The sequence below is a fragment of the Podarcis tiliguerta genome (assembly GCF_965153285.1).
Source record: "Podarcis tiliguerta genome assembly, chromosome: 7".
In the NCBI taxonomy this organism is placed as follows: domain Eukaryota; kingdom Metazoa; phylum Chordata; class Lepidosauria; order Squamata; family Lacertidae; genus Podarcis; species Podarcis tiliguerta.
Window position 1 is genome coordinate 43,093,896 of NC_139540.1, and position 19,845 is coordinate 43,113,740.

Below are 19,845 nucleotides of genomic sequence, written 5' to 3' on the forward strand. Positions count from 1 at the left end.
GCCTGCAGCTGCTCTGCCACAACCAGACAATGACTACCACAGACTAGGGAATCCAGGGCGAGCTTTTTTATATATATAGCAGTGGACACAGCACCGGCTCCTTCAAGGTAGGCCCAATACTTTAAGCTTGCCAAGAGCAAGATCGCATAGAAAAATAAGCACAGTCAAGTCAGAAAAGTACTCAATCTTTTCGTTTAAAAATTAAGGTTATCAAAGAAATGAAGGAGAAACAAGGACTTGAACTTGTCTATGTAATGGTTAAAAGAACTTTACTACAACAACAAAATGAGTAACAAAGGTATATTTCAACATGAGTTCAATTGTCCAATTAACCTAATATTTAAAGAGAACTTGATAAGCAAGCTGGGGCCATTATAGTTCATTCTAGTAGAGCATTTGATATGATACCACAAGGAAAAATACTTTCAGCAAGTAAAAAAAGAGTTACAAGTATTGGGGAAAAAAAGTGGGATTTTGTTGGGATTGGTCTTGAACCCATTTGTTCATATTTTAGTGAACATGGTATTAAAAATGCACTTAAGGGTCAGCTGAGTAACATGCTCAAGATTAGGGGGTGGCATGAATTGATCTTTTCACTAGGACCTAGCAAGCAGGTATGCTTGGGACCGAATCCCCAGGATCAGACTGACTGCCAACATCAATAATATTTCCTCCTGTGGTAGTTATGGATTATCCACAGAAACCATTAATATTGGGACATTTATTTTGTCAATTACAGAAGTTGCTTCTCTACTTAAGCATTTTATTAGTTTGGCTCATAACTATGCCTTTAAGTGTGGAGTACACTGATCTAATCAAACTTTCCAATTGAAGCAAGTCCCTCCTGGTTTTCTCATTTAGTACCGTATTTTTCGCTCTATGGGACGCACTTTTTCCCCTTCAAAAATGAAGGGGAAATGTGTGTGCGTCCTATGGAGCGAAGGCGCTATAGTCCCGCGACCCTCTCCCGGCTGGAGAGGTGACGCGCGCCTATAGCAGGAGTCTCTATAGCCGCGCATCACCTCTCCAGCAGGGAGAGCGCGCGCGGGGCTAAAGCAGCCCCCCGCGACCCTCTCCTGGCTGGAGAGGTGACGCGCGCCTATAGCAGGAGTCTCTATAGCCGCGCGCCACCTCTCCAGCCGGGAGAGGCGCGCGGGGCTAAAGCGGGCTTTTGCGAGAGGTGAGGGAATTCCCCCACCTCCCAGGAAAGCCAAGAGAAGCCGTGCAGCCCTTTTAAAGTGCGCTCGGCTTCTGCCGGTTTTGCGGGAGGTGGGGGAATTCCCCCACTTCCCAGGAAAGCCAGGAGAAGCCACGATCTCTTTAAGGGGGTTGCGTGGCTTCTGCGGGCTTTTGGGAGAGGTGAGGGAATCCCCCCACCTCCCAGTAAAGCCAGGAAAGCCCTGCACAGCCTCTCCAGGCAAGGAGAGGCTGCACGGGGCTAAAGGGGAAGCCATCCCGCTCTCTGCCTTGGCTTCCTCCATAGCTGCGCGCAACCCCTCCGGCAAGCAGAGGCTGCACGGGGCTATGGATTCTTTAGCCCCACGCAGCCTCTCCTGGGAGGGAGAAGCTGCACGGGGCTAAATGGGAAGGCAAAACAGCCTTGGCTTCCTCCATAGCTGCGCGCAACCCCTCCGGCAAGGAGAGGCTGCACGGGGCTATGGATTCTTTAGCCCTGCGCAGCGTCTCCTGGCAAGGAGAGGTTGCGCTGGGCTAAAGAGGAAGCCAAAACTCAGCGGGATCCATCCTGCTCTCTGCCTTGGCTTCCTCCATAGCCGCACGCAACCCCTCCGGCAGGGAGAGGTTGTGCGCAGCCTGTACGCTGCTCTTTGGTGCTGGGGGGGGGGATATTTTTTTTCTTGATTCCCCCCCCTAAAAACTGGGTGCGCCCTATGGTCCGGTGCGCCCTATGGTGCGAAAAATATGGTATATCTCATTTAGTAAACTTTTCAATGAAGAAACACACAAAAACTTGACAAACAAGTCTTTAGCACCCTCTGCTGTTCAAATATTGGCCCTGCACTTTTCACTATTTTAATTACACAATTGTTCTAAAAATAAGGACAGGCTTGAGCTAAAGCCTGTAAGATGCCAGCCAGAGGCTGCTAATCAAAATCTGCATGGAGCAATTTAAAATTTAATCTAGGATTAGGTTGGTAGCAGCTACATACTCATCTGTGTTCATTGTCTTTCTTTATATTTAAGAAAGCTCTCACACAGGTAAAAAGCTAAATTAAGACATCTGGACAAAAGTAAGATTGTTCCAGCTTTAGGATGAAGGATTTCAGATTGCCATTCTTTTTACTGAAGCGTGATGCTGCAAAAACAATGGCTCCCAAATGCTGTTCACCATGGACCACCTGAAAATTGCAACAGGTCTTGGTGGACCAACTTAATGTTTTTTTCTGTGTGTTGTAGCGATTTTAATGCGCTGTGCTAGGTGCTGCATGATTTTGATCATATTTTTATTACCCATATATTGTATGTTATTGTGTTACAATTTGAATTCTGTAGAATTCAAATTGTAACACAATGTAATAAATGAAACCAAGAAATAGCAATACAATTAAAATGAATATGAATATTTAACGTGATGTATGCACCACCTTCCACATTCAACCACAGACACCCTATGTGCCACGTGAATGAAGCTCTATGTGATCCACAGATCAGAGTTTGGGGAAAGCATTAAGTCCCCCAAGCCCCAAGTACATAGTCTCTTGTAGGTAGTGTAACTTCCAGCTAGAATCTGCAGACAGAGATAGTGAAATAATCTTCCTTAACAGTCATGAATTATCACAGTTATCTTTCAGTTTTAATTATATGGTAGAAGTTCAATAGAGCATTTGATGCTGCTAACTGCTGGGATATCAGACCTTATGCTACAACTTAGAAGTAGTAGTGAGAACAGAAACTTCCTGCATTACAGCTAATGCAGCTACCCTAACCTTCCACATTTGGAGGGGAAAAGCTCCCTTGCTACAGTCTTTTGCCATAGTATAAAAGGTAAAGGGACCCCTGACCATTAGGTCCAGTTGTGACCGACTCTGGGGTTGCGGCGCTCATCTCGCTTTATTGGTCGAGGGAGCCGGCGTACAGCTTCTGGCTCATGTGGCCAGCATGACTAAGCCGCTTCTGGCGAACCAGAGCAGCACACGGAAACACCATTTACCTTCCCGCTGGAGCGGTACCTATTTATCTACTTGCACTTTGACGTGCTTTTGAAATGCTAGGTTAGCAGGAGCAGGGACCAAGTAATGGGAACTCACCCCACTGCGGGGATTCAAACCGCCGACCTTCTGATTGGCAAGTCCTAGGCTCTGCAGTTTAACCCACAGCGCCACCTGCATCCCTGTCATAGTATACTAGCACTAAATTAGTAGAGTTGCTCTCACATCTTATACCTACGGCCCTCCACCAGATATTGCCAGAGTCTTAGGGCCTACCTTATGTGCATTGAAGTGTCTAAAACTTAGCTGAATGCCATACTTATGCTCTACGGCCCCAGCCAGCATGGCTAATGGTCAGGGATGGCAGGAGTTGTAGTCCCAACATCATCTGAACAGCCAAAGGTTCTCCTTCTGCACAAGATGCCACTGACTTCCTTGCCTCCCTCCCCAAACCCAAAAAATATTATGCATGGCACAGACTTCTACTAAATCCTTGTGCTATTACACCAAAAGGTAGCACAGCACTAGTTTAAGGGGACAGGCTAGAGCCCAATAAAGGAAGGGGCCAAGATCTTCTGGAGTGACTTTTTGCCCCAAGAGTGGACTACACTAATGTGTTCTGAGCTTTCTATGCAACAGAAATCTGAAAGGGATTTTCGTTCCAGTTACTGGCCACATTCAAATGATTTTTCAGGGTGATGAAAACAAATACAGCTTCTTTTCCAACAATCACAGACAACTAGACACATCTGATTTCAATTGAAATGTGTTAATAAATCTCAAGTCTGTATTAAACCCTAAGATTCAGCTAACAGGTATGATACCCTTCTGAACCCTACAAAAAAGCTGCTGGGCTACTTAAAAGGAATAGAGTTTGCTGACTTAGAATTAGCTTAAATCTAATATAGTATATTGACTATCTCAAACCCCAACAGAATAACTAAGAAAAATATAGTATGTAGAGTTATTAATGAAGCTGACTTATTTTCATCAAGGATCAGTGAAATACAATCTTTGTTCATAATTTATGGAATAATGTTATATTACAATTACTTCTTTAAGTGTTCTAACAAGAATTGACTGAATTATCTAATTTCATTAATATTTTTTTGAATATTAAGCGTGCAATTAAAATCCGCTCACGTATACTTTACAATGTATCGTTTGTTCAAGCATTTTATTCATATTGCTTAGGATAAAGCAATCTCAATTCCAAAGAAAACTCTTTAAAATGTGTGAAGTTTTAGTTCCCACAGACTTAAATTGTATTTTCCTTCAGTGAGGTAGTAATACTGATATTTTGCAATGTGCGAATTCCTTTAATGAGTTGGACAGTTAGAAGACAGGATAAGGAGTTCAAAATAAAAGAACTAGGATTAGCAGCTAGATAAATGAAAGCCTGGACTTCAGGAGCATATAACCCAATCAAGCTCTGGAATGTAAATATCTGAAACAGCTGGCAGGGCAAATTTTAGGCTTTTCCTTTCATTAGCACTAAAACATCAGAACCAAGGAAGCAAAAACTCCCATCAGAAATCTTAAATATTTATTTAGGCATCACTCGATTCTCTGTGGCTGTTTGCTTCCCACCCCACACCCCACCTCCCAGCCAGGCTTTTGCATAGTACACAAACTTCCGACTTTGTTTATTTTTTACCTGAAGGATTTTGTTCCGTTCTCCCTTATTTTATTTCTCTGAACAGGAGATGCTTGAAGCGACAGAATTTTGTTTCCTGGCAGGGTAATTTGTTTCACAATGGAACCTGAAAAAAAAAGACGAACAATCCGTAGCAGAAAGCAAAATCCTTAATGACATTCAACGCACAGCGCACCCAAGAACAGATATCTGGAGAGACTGTGTCCAGGATTTTTTTCTGTGTTTTTTTTAATGAAAGCTGCATATTTGCTTCAAGGTCAAAATGCAGTTCCCATACACATTATCTGCTCAAGTTATTTTATCAGGACATGGACACCTGGACAACTGTGCTACAGCCAAGAATATTCCAACATCAAAGGTATCTGTAACTGTTGCCTTTAACAAAAGCTGCTCCCTCTTGCAATTAAGAGAACTCTCCAAGTGATTTTCAAGATAACTGCTTTTAGCACAGTTAATACATTTGCTGTGCAAGGTCCAGCCATCTTTCTTAAAGGTTGTGGATGGGTCAATGGATAGTACTGTGCCAATATTCAAGAGGTAGCATCTATCACTGGGAAAATGCACTTCTGGTATTCAGGATATCATGAGAAAGCTTAGGGTAAATGGTACAAGCCTGGGCAAGCTGCTCCTCCTCAAAACTCCTGGCCACCTTCTAGTGTGGCCAAGGAGACAGAACAGAAGCTTTTGCTTATTCACAGTGTAGTGTTACATCTTAACCCTAAAATGGTTAATCTTATAGATGGTTTGTAATGGAAAGTAGAGCTCTGAACTCCTTGTTGAGAGGAGGGGAACTTCAGCAGCCCGAGGCTCATCCGGGTTCATTCCTATCATCTTAAAACCATCATGATAGCCAAAGCTCAGCTATCATAAACAAATACTGGAATTTGTTTTTCCATGTATCATGGCACCTATTATTTACATATTCATACTTCAGACTTTCATAAAAACATCAAATTGGTATACAACATTTAGGAATACAATCCACACATTCATAAAAACATTAAAAACTACCAACAAATACTGAAAGGTTAAAAAGAGATAATTCATATTAAAAACATAGTTTTCAAAAGACATTGGAAAATAGCGAGAAATGGTTCCTCTGAATCTCTACTGGACGTGAGTTCTACAGGTCTGGAACTGCCACACCCAAGGTCTGTCTCATAGTAAAGGCCAAACAAACATCAGAGGTAGAAGTTCCTCATCAGAGGATCTCAGTGATCCAGATGGAACATAGAATCAGACAAACTCTTAATGTATTTTTGGCCCAAGTTGTTTACAACTTTGAGCCTGGAAAATTGGCAACAAGTGCCGGTTTCTTAGCAGCTGAGTAACATGTTGCAATTAACTACAGTGTGCAACACTAACAGAGATGCCCAAGCCTACCTTATCCCCGTTTTAAACATTTTTGTGAACCTGATGACTTCAGAGTTGAATTACTGCAACCAAGCAACTCTATGTGGGGCTTCCTTTGTGCTTAACCCAGAAAGTGCTGTTAGTGCATACAGCTGCAGTTCACTTGCTGACAGGAATGAGAATCTGTCAGCATGCAACACTCCTGCTCAGAGATCTGCAGTGGTTGTCATTTTCTTACCTGGCCAAGTATATAAAGCCCTTAATGGCTAGGGAGCAGTTCAGTTGCGTGATCACCTTAACCCAAATGTGCCCACTCAACCACTTTGATATGTGGAACTGGTGCCATTACAGGTGCCACATAATACTAGTTCCACAGCTGTAAGAAAACAATCTTTGGACACTTTGGAATTCCTTGCTTATTGACATCAGACAAAACATTGAGCTGTACCCACTGAAATGCAGGACACCCCACCAAGCACAGTGATACATTTGTAAAGTGGAAACAGCATGGTGTGCACTCAATGGTTCAAATCAATTTTTATTTTATTTTATTTATTTATTTTGAATTTATATACTGCCCTATACCCGGAGGTCTCAAGGCAGTTCACAGAAAGCTATGCAAGCTATGGTTTGGGTATGAGGTCTGAAATCAGCCAGATAACTTAACTGTACCTGCAGGAACCTGGCTAGACTGGATCAAAGTGTTTAATGGCATTTTTTCACCTGATTTGTTCACAGCATGGAGTGAAGCCTGTTCGAGTGTGACCACTTTTTTCAAGATACTTCCTGAAGGCTGCTGGACTATCTGGAAAAGTTACACATAAAAGTACTCAGCACACATTGCAAATGTAAAAAGTCACAATATTAGATCAAGTTAGTCATGCACATGAAAGTGCAACACTTGCATCAGGGCTGACCAAGTCATCCAAGATCAAGCTTGTAAATGACATTAGTATGCCAAATGGCTTTAAGAAGTCTGACTACACTCCCCCCTCTTTCAGCAATAATGGGTACAATCATATTGGCAGGGCATATGCTTTGTGAGCATTCCAATATAAACTTATTGCACACTTAAAAGACACCGATAGAACCACTGCTCAGTGTTCTCCCTTCTATCAGAGGCGCCAAAGTTTGCAATATGGAACAGGCCCTTCCCAGTGGCACCAATGAGATTATGAAACTTTCTCCCCTTGGTCTTTCCTGTTTAGGACAGCTGGAATTTGCTTCAGAAGGGATTTGTGGATCTGGTGAATTTATGAACTTGTGTCAAACCGCTGGTGCTCCTCTTCGGTTTTTTTTACTGTTTTATTGGCTGTTTGATGTTGGTTTAAACACATGAAACTGCTTTGGGGATAATGTCAAAAAGCAGGATGAAATTATCTTAAATAAATCTGTTTGATCATAAAATGAGATCAAAGCTACCTACTGCTACGACTCAAAAGGGCAAATATCAGAAGCCATTTTGCCATGGCTCACAGTTAAAGACATTATGTATCCCCAATGTTTTACAAGACTAAAAGTGCCTTCTAACCTCTCCTGCTCCCATATATTCAACGGCTTTCCAGAATACTAACTAGTCTGATGCAGGGGTTCTGCGGTGAAGTTTGAATGGTGTGAACTTTATGCCAAAAGCAGGAGATGCTTAACCCCACCCCCACCCCAAACGTGAAAAAATAAAAAATCAGGGTAAAACTGTTCCATTTCCATGAGAGGAAATTAGATTCTTCCCAGTGACATGAACCTCTAGAAATAAGAACTAGAAGGGCATTTTAAAACTGCCAAGCGAAATATTGATGTTTTCTTCAACTTTGGATCTCCAGCTGGACTACAGATCCCATCATCTGCTGTCACTTAGCCCTAACTCTCAGGAATTATTAAAGCCGCAGTTCCACAGCGTCTAAGGATCCCAAGGATGAAGAGCACCAATTCTAGAGACAGAACAGTCCAGAAAATGTTATAGATCAGACAGAAAAAACACCCCTGTCCTTAAGAGGCCGTATCTGATACCTAATAATGGAGCTCTTCACACACTGTGTATGTACAATTTGCAGCACTGCAAATTTAATAACCTAAGAAAAGTCTGCTGGATCAGGCCAATGGCCCATTTTGTGTAGTATCCTGTTCTCGCAGTAGCCAAGAAGCAGATGCCTGTGGGAAATGCACAAGGAGGACCTGAGCACTCTCCTCTCCTGCAGTTTCTAGCACACTGCTTCCAACCGTGGAGGCACAACACAGCCATCACAGTTAGTAGCCACTGGTAGCCACTGAATTTGCCTGAACCTCCTTTCAAGACATCCAAGATGGCAGCCATCACTGCCTCCCACAGGAGCAAGTACCATAGCTTAACTATGTGCTGCATGAAGTAGTGCTTTCTTTTATCTTTCTGTGAAAGGTTTCCTGCTCTCCTTATCAAACAGAAAATAACTGCACAGTAACTTTAACATCTCCTTCAGTTGGTAGATCAGGGAGAAAAGGGACATCCAACAACAGTACCTATGGTGACCTCAAATGAGACAGACTTAGCAGTGGGGAGCCGAGTCAACCATCACCATTCAACATTTGTACAGCCCTTGAACATTCAAAGTATGTAACATAGTCTTTAATCTGTTCAATAACCCAGTAAAGTAGACCATATCCCCCCCAATCTGTATTATGGGAATGAGGCCAAGATATAATGGTCTGGCTACGGTCAAGTACACAGAATGGGTGAACTGTGCAAACACACACCCAGTTCAAGTATTCATGCTCAGTAAAGTTCTGGTATTGGAATGCTTAGTTTACGTTGTCAAATACCTAGAAAGCTGCTCTGTTTAGTATCTGCCACAGTTTTATTCATGGAGATGGGTGCTAAACATTCCTGATTCTTTGAGTGGACTACTATCAGACAGATATATTCCTCAATGTTGCTTAGTACTCACATATCTCCATACTGCCCCTTTCCTCATATATTATTAACCTTTTACAATGGACATCTCAGGTGTCAAGTTATGCAAGGTACGTAAGGGGCAAATGCACAAGTGCCATTTTAATTATTTGCTGATAAACTGCCTTTGAATTGCTGGCTCGGCTGAACTGCTAAGGTTAGCAAACTTCAGAGCTTTACAGATCAAGAGCAAGATAAACTTATCAGCTACTTTACCTTTACAGCCTGTGACGTCTGAGCTGAATGGGAAAGGACAGAACTGGGATGGACAACTCTGATAGTGATTGGTTTCCCAGCAACTGGCATTATGGATTGGAGAGACGCGGTCACTGCTGTTGTAGCAGTTGTTGCTGCAGCAGTAGTCAAGGTTGGCTTCAGAGCATGTAGAGATGTTGCTGCAGCAGAAGATGGCGGCTTTACAGAACTAGGAGCAGCAAATGCAGGTGATGACGACATTGCAGGGGCATGGACTGGTTTCACAACCTGGAGAGAAGTGGTACCAGTTGCCACCATTGCAGTGGAGGAGACTGGATGTACAGCTTTCACAGTAGTCGGTTTAGTGGAGGGAACGGGACTAGCACCTTGAAGGGAGAGTGTCCCTGACAAAACAGGAGTGGTCTGAACAAGCTGAAGAGAACCAGATCCTCTTGTCACTCCTGATGTACAGAGGACTGGGCCTGAAGTCTGTTGGGAGGGTATCCCCGTCGGAATTTTAAGAGAGGTCACAGTCACAGGAGTGCTGGCAGCAGGTACCAAAGAAGCGGATGATGCTGTGCTACAAACAGGAGGAGCTGTTTGTGGTCCTGATTGTTGAAGACACTGCCGTATAAAGGCCTGTGCGTCAGGCATTAATTGCCGTAAGGCAAGCATACTTTTCTACGCAAGGAAGAAAGCAATAGAAAAAAATTAAGATCCTGCATTTTTCTTCCACCAGTGACACCACACTGTGTCTCATTGAACAGTATCAATGTCACCGCTAAAACATTAAAAAGATAACTAGCAGACCAGCTAAACAATACAAATTATCACATCTGATCGTCAAGGAAGCTTCCTAAAGTTCAGGCTGTTTGCCTTTGCAATCATTAACAAATCTGCACTTTGACAGGAGACTTAAGCACACTGGACAACATCCCAGACACATTTCTGAAGGTGGTCCTGAAGTCCTGCTCTTGTTGCATGTGTGAGAGCCACAAGAACCTGAATGGGCAGGAAGTTTCCCCTGAATGGGTAGAAGTTACCCAAATGGTACATGCAGGTTTGTGCCAGCTAGCCTCACACTACATGGTCTGATATCACAGATTTGGGGAGTCCCAATTCTCATCACAACACCATGGAGGCATGGACAGAATTTCACTGGAGAGGCTCATTTTCCCACACCAACCACTTCATGCTGAGTCCCAGTGTGTTTTGCTTTACAAATTAATTCTCCTGACATTTCAAAACAACCTTTCACCCAGACATCAAGGACCATCACCACTTTGATACTTAAAATGGGGAGCAAATTCATTTAGACATACCTTGAGAAAAGGGAGAAGATAGGGCTGAGGGGAAGACTTTAGCTCAATGTACAGTTTTCTAGTAAATTCTTCTGGTTCCATTTTGGCTTCCTAGATAGGAAAGGAAATAGTTGCACAAATGTAACGTGTCGTTTCTCCAGATGTGCCTAAACTGAACCCACCAATTCACTAACTTTCTAGTACTAACAATTTCATACACTGAATATTCTATTCAACAATTAAATTGAAGAAAGTGTACAGTGTCAGCAGGCTCCCAAAAGGAATCTAAGATGAATTCTTCACTGGTTAAGAACCAGCAACTGTGGGCAATAAGTTAGATTTCTAAGTTGTTACTACAAACTTGGAAATGCACCAAGGTGGTAAAAAAATTGTGCAATATTTCTGCCACATGACTAGAGAGACAGACTGCAGAGAGTCAAATTTCTACCAGTTTGTATCCAGAAGCAGCTAATTTGTATTTGCTGCATGTGTTACTATAACAGGCAGTATTTAACTTGCCTATTCTGAACATGCTCAGGAAAAGCAAAAACAGAGCTACAGAAGCATTGCCATGTCATACACTCTACACCAATCACTCTGTAAAATAGAATGGGATCAGCTTCTGGAAATTATGACACTCCAACATTAATGAGCATGCTGCAGAAGCCTAAAAGTTTTGCAAATGCTAGATATGCCATTTCCCGGACATATCTGGGGTTCGACCATTGGAAATAGAGTCTATGCGGAATTTCAAAAAATCACTAAAAATGTCCAAGAAAACCCAGACGTATGGCAACTCATGTCGGATTTTTCACTTTTTGAAATAGGTCAACCCTATATGCAAACTCATTTTGCAACCAAGTCTTCCCTGTTTAAGGCACATGCATATCTAAACATGATATAGAAAAACTTATTGGGGGAAAAGGAGCCTTTCATTGTTTGAGAGGTCTGCAAGAGTGGCTCACATTATGGTGTCCCAGTACTCAAGCTAGGACTGGAACATTGGCCTGCAGCCAGGCTGCCTGGTGACTGGGATCCTTCCCTTATGCCATGCCCCACTGTGCACTGTAGCCAATGACGTTGTGGCCTCTAGTATGCCCCCATGTACTTAATCCATCCCGTACTTCACACCTTATTTCCTGTGTGCACACAAATCACTTCTGAGTAAATACATTTAGGATCAGGGCACAAATACTTGCAGATGAACTTTTACCAACAGACTTTGTACCAGGTTCTTCACATTCTGCCCCATTTCAGGTGCTTGAGGCCCACTGGATGCCAGTTTTATTAGTGTTGCTAGGAAGTTTTTGCACTTTTCCACATTTTCCAGCATTTCCTGATAGGAAGCCAAAAGAGTAAATTAACTTCTGTTCAGTTCTGAAATACTGGGAAAGGTAGGCAATCTTAGACTACTTTGCACTTACTTTAGAGATGCTGGCCTGTGCTACTGTCCTACTTTCTGTGTCAGGGACTGGCTTTGTAGCAAGAGAGAGCACAGAACAATCAGAAACAGGAGGCTTTGCCACTGGTCCGGTAATCAAAGACTTTGCAGCCACAACTGTGGTGCTGCTATTATTTGTTGATGCTATTGACTGGAAGAAATTAAACATTTAAGTAGCTAGATTCAATTCTGACAGGAAAAAGCAAAACCAAAGCTGCTACATTAATATTAGTATCAGGAAGGCATCTTTGTTCTACTGGTGTTGGTGTCTACTACCCTCCAACACAACTTTCCAAAAATGTCTCCCATTCACACTTTTAGGAGAAAGCAAACAGATACACATAACATGCATGCAGATTAGCTCATGTGAACCTACATTTAGATTTAGCAATAACGATTTTGTCTGACACATAGTAATCCTAGCAACCGTGCACATTTTCATCAACCACCAGAAGCTGAGAATGACCATCACTGAAGAGAGCTCATAAAGCATTGTGTTTAGATGTATTTATTGCTTTATTGCAATTAATGCTTTATTGCAGTCAGATTCAGGCATTAGACACTACCATAGGCTGGGGAATAAGGATGACTAACCCAATCCATATGGCAACTTGAATGAGGCAGATGACTAGGGAGGGGGTCAGTTTTCCTATTCCTCAGTATGTTTTGAGTTACATTGGCAAGTGCACCATTAAGGTAAAGGTAAAGGGACCCCTGACCATTAGGTCCAGTCGTGACCAACTCTGGCGTTGCAGCGCTCATCTCGCTTTATTGGCTGAGGGAGGCGGCGTACAGCTTCCGGGTCATGTGGCCAGCATGACTAAGCCGCTTCTGGCGAACCAGAGCAGCGCACGGAAACACCGTTTACCTTCCCGCTGGAGCGGTACCTATTTATCTACTTGCACTTTGACGTGCTTTTGAACTGCTAGGTTGGCACGAGCAGGGACCGAGCAACGGGAGCTCACCCCATCGCGGGGATTCGAACCGCCGACCTTCTGATCGGCAAGTCCTAGGCTCTATGGTTTAACCCACAGCGCCACCCGCGTCCCACAAAGTGCACCATTGGGTACATGTAAAAAAATTAAAAAGATACATGCAGCATGATTTATAAAGCCACCTTGCCATTTATTAGATTTGTGACCCATTGGGCTAAAATGTTTAAGTGCCAGAAAATAACAAGGAAGTCATACCTGGATTACAGCAGGCTTCTTAACATTTGAATTAACAGAAGGTGTTGTCCAAGTCACTGTTGTATGAGGAGCAGCTGATACTTTCAGTACTTGAGTTCCAGAATTCTTTCAGAAAGATAGAATATATATTGTTAGGTAAAAGCCTCAAAATGAAATCTTGGGTAAGTGGCCAAGCACCATTTCATTCTAACTGGACACATCAGTGTTATCTGTCCCAATTCAAGTAGGCTGGGCAAAAGTCTTTTCTGAACAGGAAGATGCAAACGATGCAGAAGAGGATCCAGTAGCATGCCAAGTAGAGAAGGCTTCTTTCTATGGATAGGCAGAAATGCTCTGACTTAAGAAGCATTTCAGGCTATGACTGTTCAAGTGTTTTTATTTCTAAGTATTGAAATTTTCCCATCCATGTAGTAACAGTAATAGCTGGTATGAGCAAGTTGAATGCAGAGGAAAGAACAGAAAATCACTGTAATATATAGGCAATTAAGGCTTGCTTAACATTTTAAAGTTATTTAATCTCCTACTTATGAGCAAGTGGTGCCAGCAGAAAATGGAAATGATTCCTGCATCTAGACTAGATTCACTTCACTGCTGCACCCACATCCCTGAGAAAGACATACACTGACCCAAGTCCTGTGAATAGCTATAGTAGCAGAAGAAATACACAAAGAAACTGCTATTACAGAGGTATTTACCTGTACAGTCTGTGTTTTGACTGTAGGTGCATTTGCAGGCAATGATTGTCGTACAATTGGGTTCTTTTGGGCCTGGCTTTGAACTTGAGCAAGTGCTTGTTGGGACAGCAGCATCAGCTGTCCAGTGCTGCTTCTAACAAGAACCGTTCCTGCAGGAAAGAAGATACTATCAGATCCTTCCACTGCACATTCTTAAGAGCAAGTACATAAATCTGAGTCTGTATAGTCCAAACTTTTAAGCAAGAAATCGGCAGGATAAACAGTACATGAATTATGCAATATTACAGTGCTTCTATAGTACTGCACACTTCCCTTCTAGGCTCCTCTGTTTAAACAGCAGACTACTACATGCCTGCTGTGCTCCAGTTAGTGTTATGACAGACGTAGCTTATTTGTTTGACCTTTTAAAAATCCATCAAACATATTTAAGAATAAATTCTGAATTGGTTTAGTTTAGTCATGCATCTCTGCTCTCACAGCTTGCAATATAGAGATGTTAAGACACGCCACACCACAATGTTAGTCCTGCTTTTGGCAACGGCTTCTGTATTAAATATTTTTTAATTACACATATTTATAACCCTCCCCCTTTCACTCAGGGGTCCGAGGGCAGGGTACAAACACTTAAAAACCACAAATATATAAAATCAACACAAAACAATCATGAATGAAATCAAACGGCAACAACAACAAAATGAAAATGCAGCCAGGAGAAACAAGTCAAAATGCACCTCACACCCAGCCCCAAAGGCCTGGACAAAGGTGTGTTTTCACCTGCCTTTGAAAAGACCAAAATGTTGGAGCATGATGCACCCAAGGGGAGGTCCTACCATACTTAAAAAGTAATTGTCATAGTCTTGATAGGCAATGCTGTGTGACTGCACACTTCTAAGACCACCTATGTGTTTCTTTTTAGGCAAGAAATCTCATGCTTGATATTCTTCACCAGACAAGGTTCATTCTAAAAAAAAAGGTGAGGGCCTTCTTTTGCTCCAATCAGGAATTTTTAATTAGATACACAACTCTAGAATCTAACAGTTTAATACCAATTTTAAGGCACTTATCCACGTTTATGATATTAAAGTAGTAAGGGGAAGTCTGCCTCATAGGCACACACCCCTCCCCAGAGAGCCAGTGTGGTGTAGTGGTTAAGAGGGGTAGACTCGTAATCTGGTGAACCGGGTTCACATCTCCGCTCCTCCACATGCAGCTGCTGGGTGACCTTGGGCTAGTCACACTTCTCTGAAGTCTCTCAGCCCCACTCACCTCACAGAGTGTTTGTTGTGGGGGAGGAAAGGAAAGGAGAATGTTAGCCGCTTTGAGACTCCTTCGGGTACTGATAAAGCAGGATATCAAATCCAAACTCCTCTTCTTAATCCTACTTCTGCAAACTGTTCACCGCTGGAACAGGGGCGTGTTGCCAACAACAGGATTTAACCCAGCCCTAGTGCCCATTAGCTGATATCACAAACCCCACATTTGGGGGAAATGGCCTTGCAGGCCAAGATTGTCCTATGGCAAATGTTCCCCACCCCTGCTAAATATACTTTTTAATAAGGCTTCCAACTCATCCATAAAAGGGCCAAGAAACCATGCAGAAAGGTATGTTCCTCCTTTCCACATAGGGGCGGTGAGCGTTTAAAGTTACAATAATTTCAGGAGTAATAGCTGGGTACTTGTTAAATCCTCTAAATGGTAGGTGCCGTTAGAGAACAAGACGTTAGAGAGCTGAAAGTGCTGCTCTATTGTCACCTCTAACCAAGGCAGCTTCAAAACCAACATGAAACCTTGTGAAGCTTGTTTGTTTCTAAAGAGAGTGGTATGGCTGTCTATTACACCATCAAGTGATCCTTCTTTCAAAACCCTCATTAACTCTAGGGAGAAACAACTGTCTCAAAGCTCTTGACACCCCCCACCAATGCTTCCCTCAGCTATTCTGCAGGTAGCAAGTCGAGAGCCTAACAAAGGCCAGCCTTTGATATCTTCTCTCAGCTACAGACCACTGCTAGAGAAAATGTTTAATTGGTATGTGTAGTTCCAAGTTGGGGGAGGAAGAAGGATCCGGGACAGCCTGGAAGGATAAACTAGAGCACAAGTAACAGAAGAGAAGGCAGAAGAAAGAAAAGAGGAGGGGGACTGGTAAACATACGTGGAAACTCTGCAGAACCAGAGCAGCACACGGAAATGCCATTTACCTTCCCGCCGCAGTGGTACCTGTTTATCTACTTGTACTTTGACGTGCTTTCGAACTGCTAGGTTGGCAGGAGCAGGGACCAGGCAACGGGAGCTCACCCCGTCACAGGGATTCGAACCACCGACCTTCTGATCGGCAAGTCCTAGGTTCTGTGGTTTAACCCACAGTGCCACCCGAGTCCCTCAAAAAAAAAAAAAAAAAAGAGTAGCAGAGGGTGGGAAAAAAGAGGAAGTAAGAAACATCCAAGTGTTTCCAACCATCAGCAACTCCCAAAGATGTGGGTAAAGAAGTGCTGGGTACAGGAGTATCAATGAAAGCAAAATTGCAAATTAGGGGTCTCATGCTCATCTGCAATTTGCAAGCCTGAAACTGCAATCCTAAACACACATGTCTAAATAAGCTTACAGTGCAAGCTGACACTTATTCATAAGTATGCATGCACAGCACCTAGCTGTAAAAACACATACACACACCAAAAATGCTTTGACATCTCAGTACAAAATGCACAATCTACATAGGGTGTAGATTGCCTGGGTGCCACAAAGCTTTGGTGCCTTTGTTCTACTTTCTACCTTACATTTATTTTTCACTTGTATACATGGGCTGCATAAAAGGCCAAGAGGCACTTTTCGCATCATGTGTCCAAATGTCCTTAAGAACGAAGCATATGGCTCTGCAATAGTTATAATCCTGTCCGCTAACTGCAACATAGTTGTACAACACTGCCATCTAATGGTGCAGCAAGTTAAGTGTGTGTTTTCCCTTCATGAAATTCTAAGCCTATATCACAAGTGCCTGAGAACATGGATTATCTAGCGCTAGTCTACAACACTTGCCCACATTTGAACACCTGCCTGGAAAAACAATTCTAGGGTTGAACCAAAACAAGCGCTCTGTGTGGTGGCCTGATTTCTGTTGCCTTAGAACAGCTGCATAGCAGGCTGGGTGCCCCTGAGCATAGAAAGGAAGGGGAAAGTGCACATCTGGAAGAATCCCAAGAACAGGTAAGCAACATATTACCAGAAGAAAACCTATTTGCTACTTCTCTCCACAGGAGGCAGTGTTTGGTAATGGCAACAAAAGTGTCACTGTGCAGGTACCCTGGCTATTGCTATCTTGCTCATCAGCTTTGAAAATCTTTCTAATAACTGCTAAGCTCGCCCACCCACCCCAACCCAGGAATTATCTGAACAGAACTATATATGCAGAACTATATATGCAGTAGTTTGTATATACTTCTGCTTTGGTTTTCAAAGCAAGAAGCTATTATTGAGCCAGAGAACTTAAAATCAATTTTAATATTTCCCTCTGTTGCCTCCACTTACCTGTTCCTGCATTTTAGACAGGCATGGGGAAGAATAACTATGAAAGTAAGTTGCGGAGCACACTCAGGTCCTCAAAACACAACCCAGTAAAATGCTACTGAGTGGCTTAATCAGCTGAGACCTCTACAAACGCACTTATGACAAGTTCCCTTTGAATGCTAAAGGCCGAAAGTTCAATGGTTCCCATCGTAAAATTTGGGAAATTAGGAGGGGTGGGTTGTTGTTTTTTTAGATATTGGGAAATTCTGAATTGGATAAATTTCCTATGCATCAGAAAACTTTCTGAAACCCTTGAGAAAACCCCTAATGTTTTAGCCTTTCCTCATAGCAGAAAGTTCAGACCCCACATTCTTAAAATGTGAAATTAAGGTTTTTCTGCCACAACTTACATCACTTTACACTTGCTTACACAGAATTGCATTTGCCTCTTCACAACCCATTTGTTTTACCCACCCTGAACAATTTAGTGCCATCAGCAAACTTGTCTACCCTGCCCCTGCTCAAGGGCAACCTTTGCCCAACCTGGTGCCCTCCAGGTGTAGACTATGATGCCCATCACCCCCACAGCCTCACTGGCTGCAGCTGATGTGAGGAGAGGTCCAGTTCAAGTATCTGGAGGGCACCAGCTTGGGGAATGTTGCTCTCTAGGGCCTGGCTCATAAGCTTCCACAATTTTGCTGTTTCAGAGCGTCAGCCTTTGCTGACTACAAAGCAGAAAATGTTACTTCCCAATTCTTCAGCCAAGTTCAAGCATAGTTACCTTAGTGAGTAATGACAATAATAGTGTGCAAGAACAACCTTTCCCAGTGCAGAATGCAAATAAGTTCTTTCAGTACATTATTAATCCTGTATAATAAATACAACTTTCTCAATAGCAGGCCCCCTCACAACTCTCTCTGGAATACCCTGGCCTTTGAGGTGCAATCAGTACCAATGACAACAGACTTTTGACAGCATGTAAAAAGTGGCTTTTCACCCAAGCATTTGGCTAAAGTGGTGCCAGTGTATTCGATGATATAGTAAGTTGTATTTTAAAGAAATACTGCTTTATTGTGTTTGTGTGTGCAACTGCATGAACAATGATAATGGGCTACAAGTATTTTAAATAAACATCCTACTGGCTTTATGAAACTATTATTCACGTGCGTTACTAAACGTCTATTTGGTCAGAGGCTCTTCTTGAAGCTTGCTTTGAGCCTTTTGAGACACAGGGCACACTTGCAGCAACTTTTCATCTTGTATGCTGCTGTCCTCTCCCCCCTCTTCACCCATTCATTTCTTTCTGTGATGACACAACACTCTTGACACTCCCTGCAAGATAGTTAAGAGAATTGCAGCTCTAGCCTGTACTAACAGTTGCCACCAGCATTTTAGACACCCCCAGCCTAGACCCAGGGAAATCCTGATCTGCAGTATTTTTTAAGGAGAAGGGGCAAACTGCACCCAACTCCCCAGAGCAGTCAAGCACATGTGCTATTCAGCCAACTGTTTACAAAAGGAGTCAAAAGAAGCAAATCGCAGAAACAGTAGCAAACAGAAAGCAAGAAAAAGTAGCGACCAAACAGTAGCAAACAGAAAGAAGAAACAAAACCAGTAATTTCTAGACAACCTCGCTGATACAATTTCTAAGTTGGTTTCAGCAACTTGCATACAGCCAGCCTTATACTTAAGCACTAGCCTGCTGGCGGACCATATGCTGCTCATTACGGACTTCCCTTTGGGTCACATCGACTTTACAGTGCAGTGGAGCGTCTACCCAATATTATATTTTACCCTCTTTTTTGGCACTATTGCAGAATCCCATTTTTATTAATTGACAAGTTTAGCTGATTTTAAAATGCAAGACTAAAAAGATGCCCCAAATTAATCAGAATGATTTGTTTTAAATGTACTAATACTATCAGCATTGTGGAAGAGGCATTATTCCCTAGTAGAAGGGGATGATTCTTCCACGATAATGACTACTGTAGCTCATGCTTGCATCTGAACAAAAATTTCTTCAAAAAATAGAGAGTGCATGTGTTAATTAGGTAATTGTCCTAGTCCTCACATAAGTCACTTCTAATGCCAAAGCACAGTAAGTAGATTTCATCCTTTGCTATCCCTAGAGATGCATGTACAGGTTCTTACTTGTCTACCAATCTTTGGATATATATTTTTAAGACACAGAGGGAGACTGCAGATGCATAAATTCATGCTGCCAATTTAAACTGTTGTAGAAAGCATGACAAAATCTGGAAACCATCAGCACAGTTGGGTTACGTAATTGCATTTTGTCTAGAATAAAGGAAATCACTGTGGCAGACAGGCAAAGGTAGAGACAAGGACAAACAAGCTTTGCCTACGTATGGCAATCCATTGAGGCTGAGCATTCAAGGATGTCTCGCTCACGTGGGTTGCAATA

General features: G+C 42.6%; 1 protein-coding gene across 4 annotated transcripts in view; it reads right to left on the reverse strand.

Annotated features, from left to right (window-relative positions):
• The window catches only part of TAF4B (TATA-box binding protein associated factor 4b), a 62,706-nt gene that overhangs the window by 24,271 nt on the left and 18,590 nt on the right, over window positions 1-19,845 (reverse strand). For 2 of the 4 annotated variants that reach the window (XM_083451622.1, XM_083451620.1), the window contains 8 exons: window positions 13,923-14,071; window positions 13,228-13,332; window positions 12,021-12,188; window positions 11,810-11,932; window positions 10,618-10,707; window positions 9,317-9,976; window positions 6,850-6,982; window positions 4,825-4,930 (listed from right to left, as the gene is read on the reverse strand). In XM_083451622.1, the coding sequence (XP_083307748.1) occupies window positions 4,825-4,930; window positions 6,850-6,982; window positions 9,317-9,976; window positions 10,618-10,707; window positions 11,810-11,932; window positions 12,021-12,188; window positions 13,228-13,332; window positions 13,923-14,036 (1,499 nt within the window). In that variant the 5' untranslated portion in view covers window positions 14,037-14,071. Of the gene's footprint in view, window positions 1-4,824; window positions 4,931-6,849; window positions 6,983-9,316; window positions 9,977-10,617; window positions 10,708-11,809; window positions 11,933-12,020; window positions 12,189-13,227; window positions 13,333-13,922; window positions 14,072-16,136; window positions 16,317-19,845 lie in introns of those variants that run through there. The other 2 variants (XM_083451623.1, XM_083451621.1) reach the window with 2 other exon arrangements.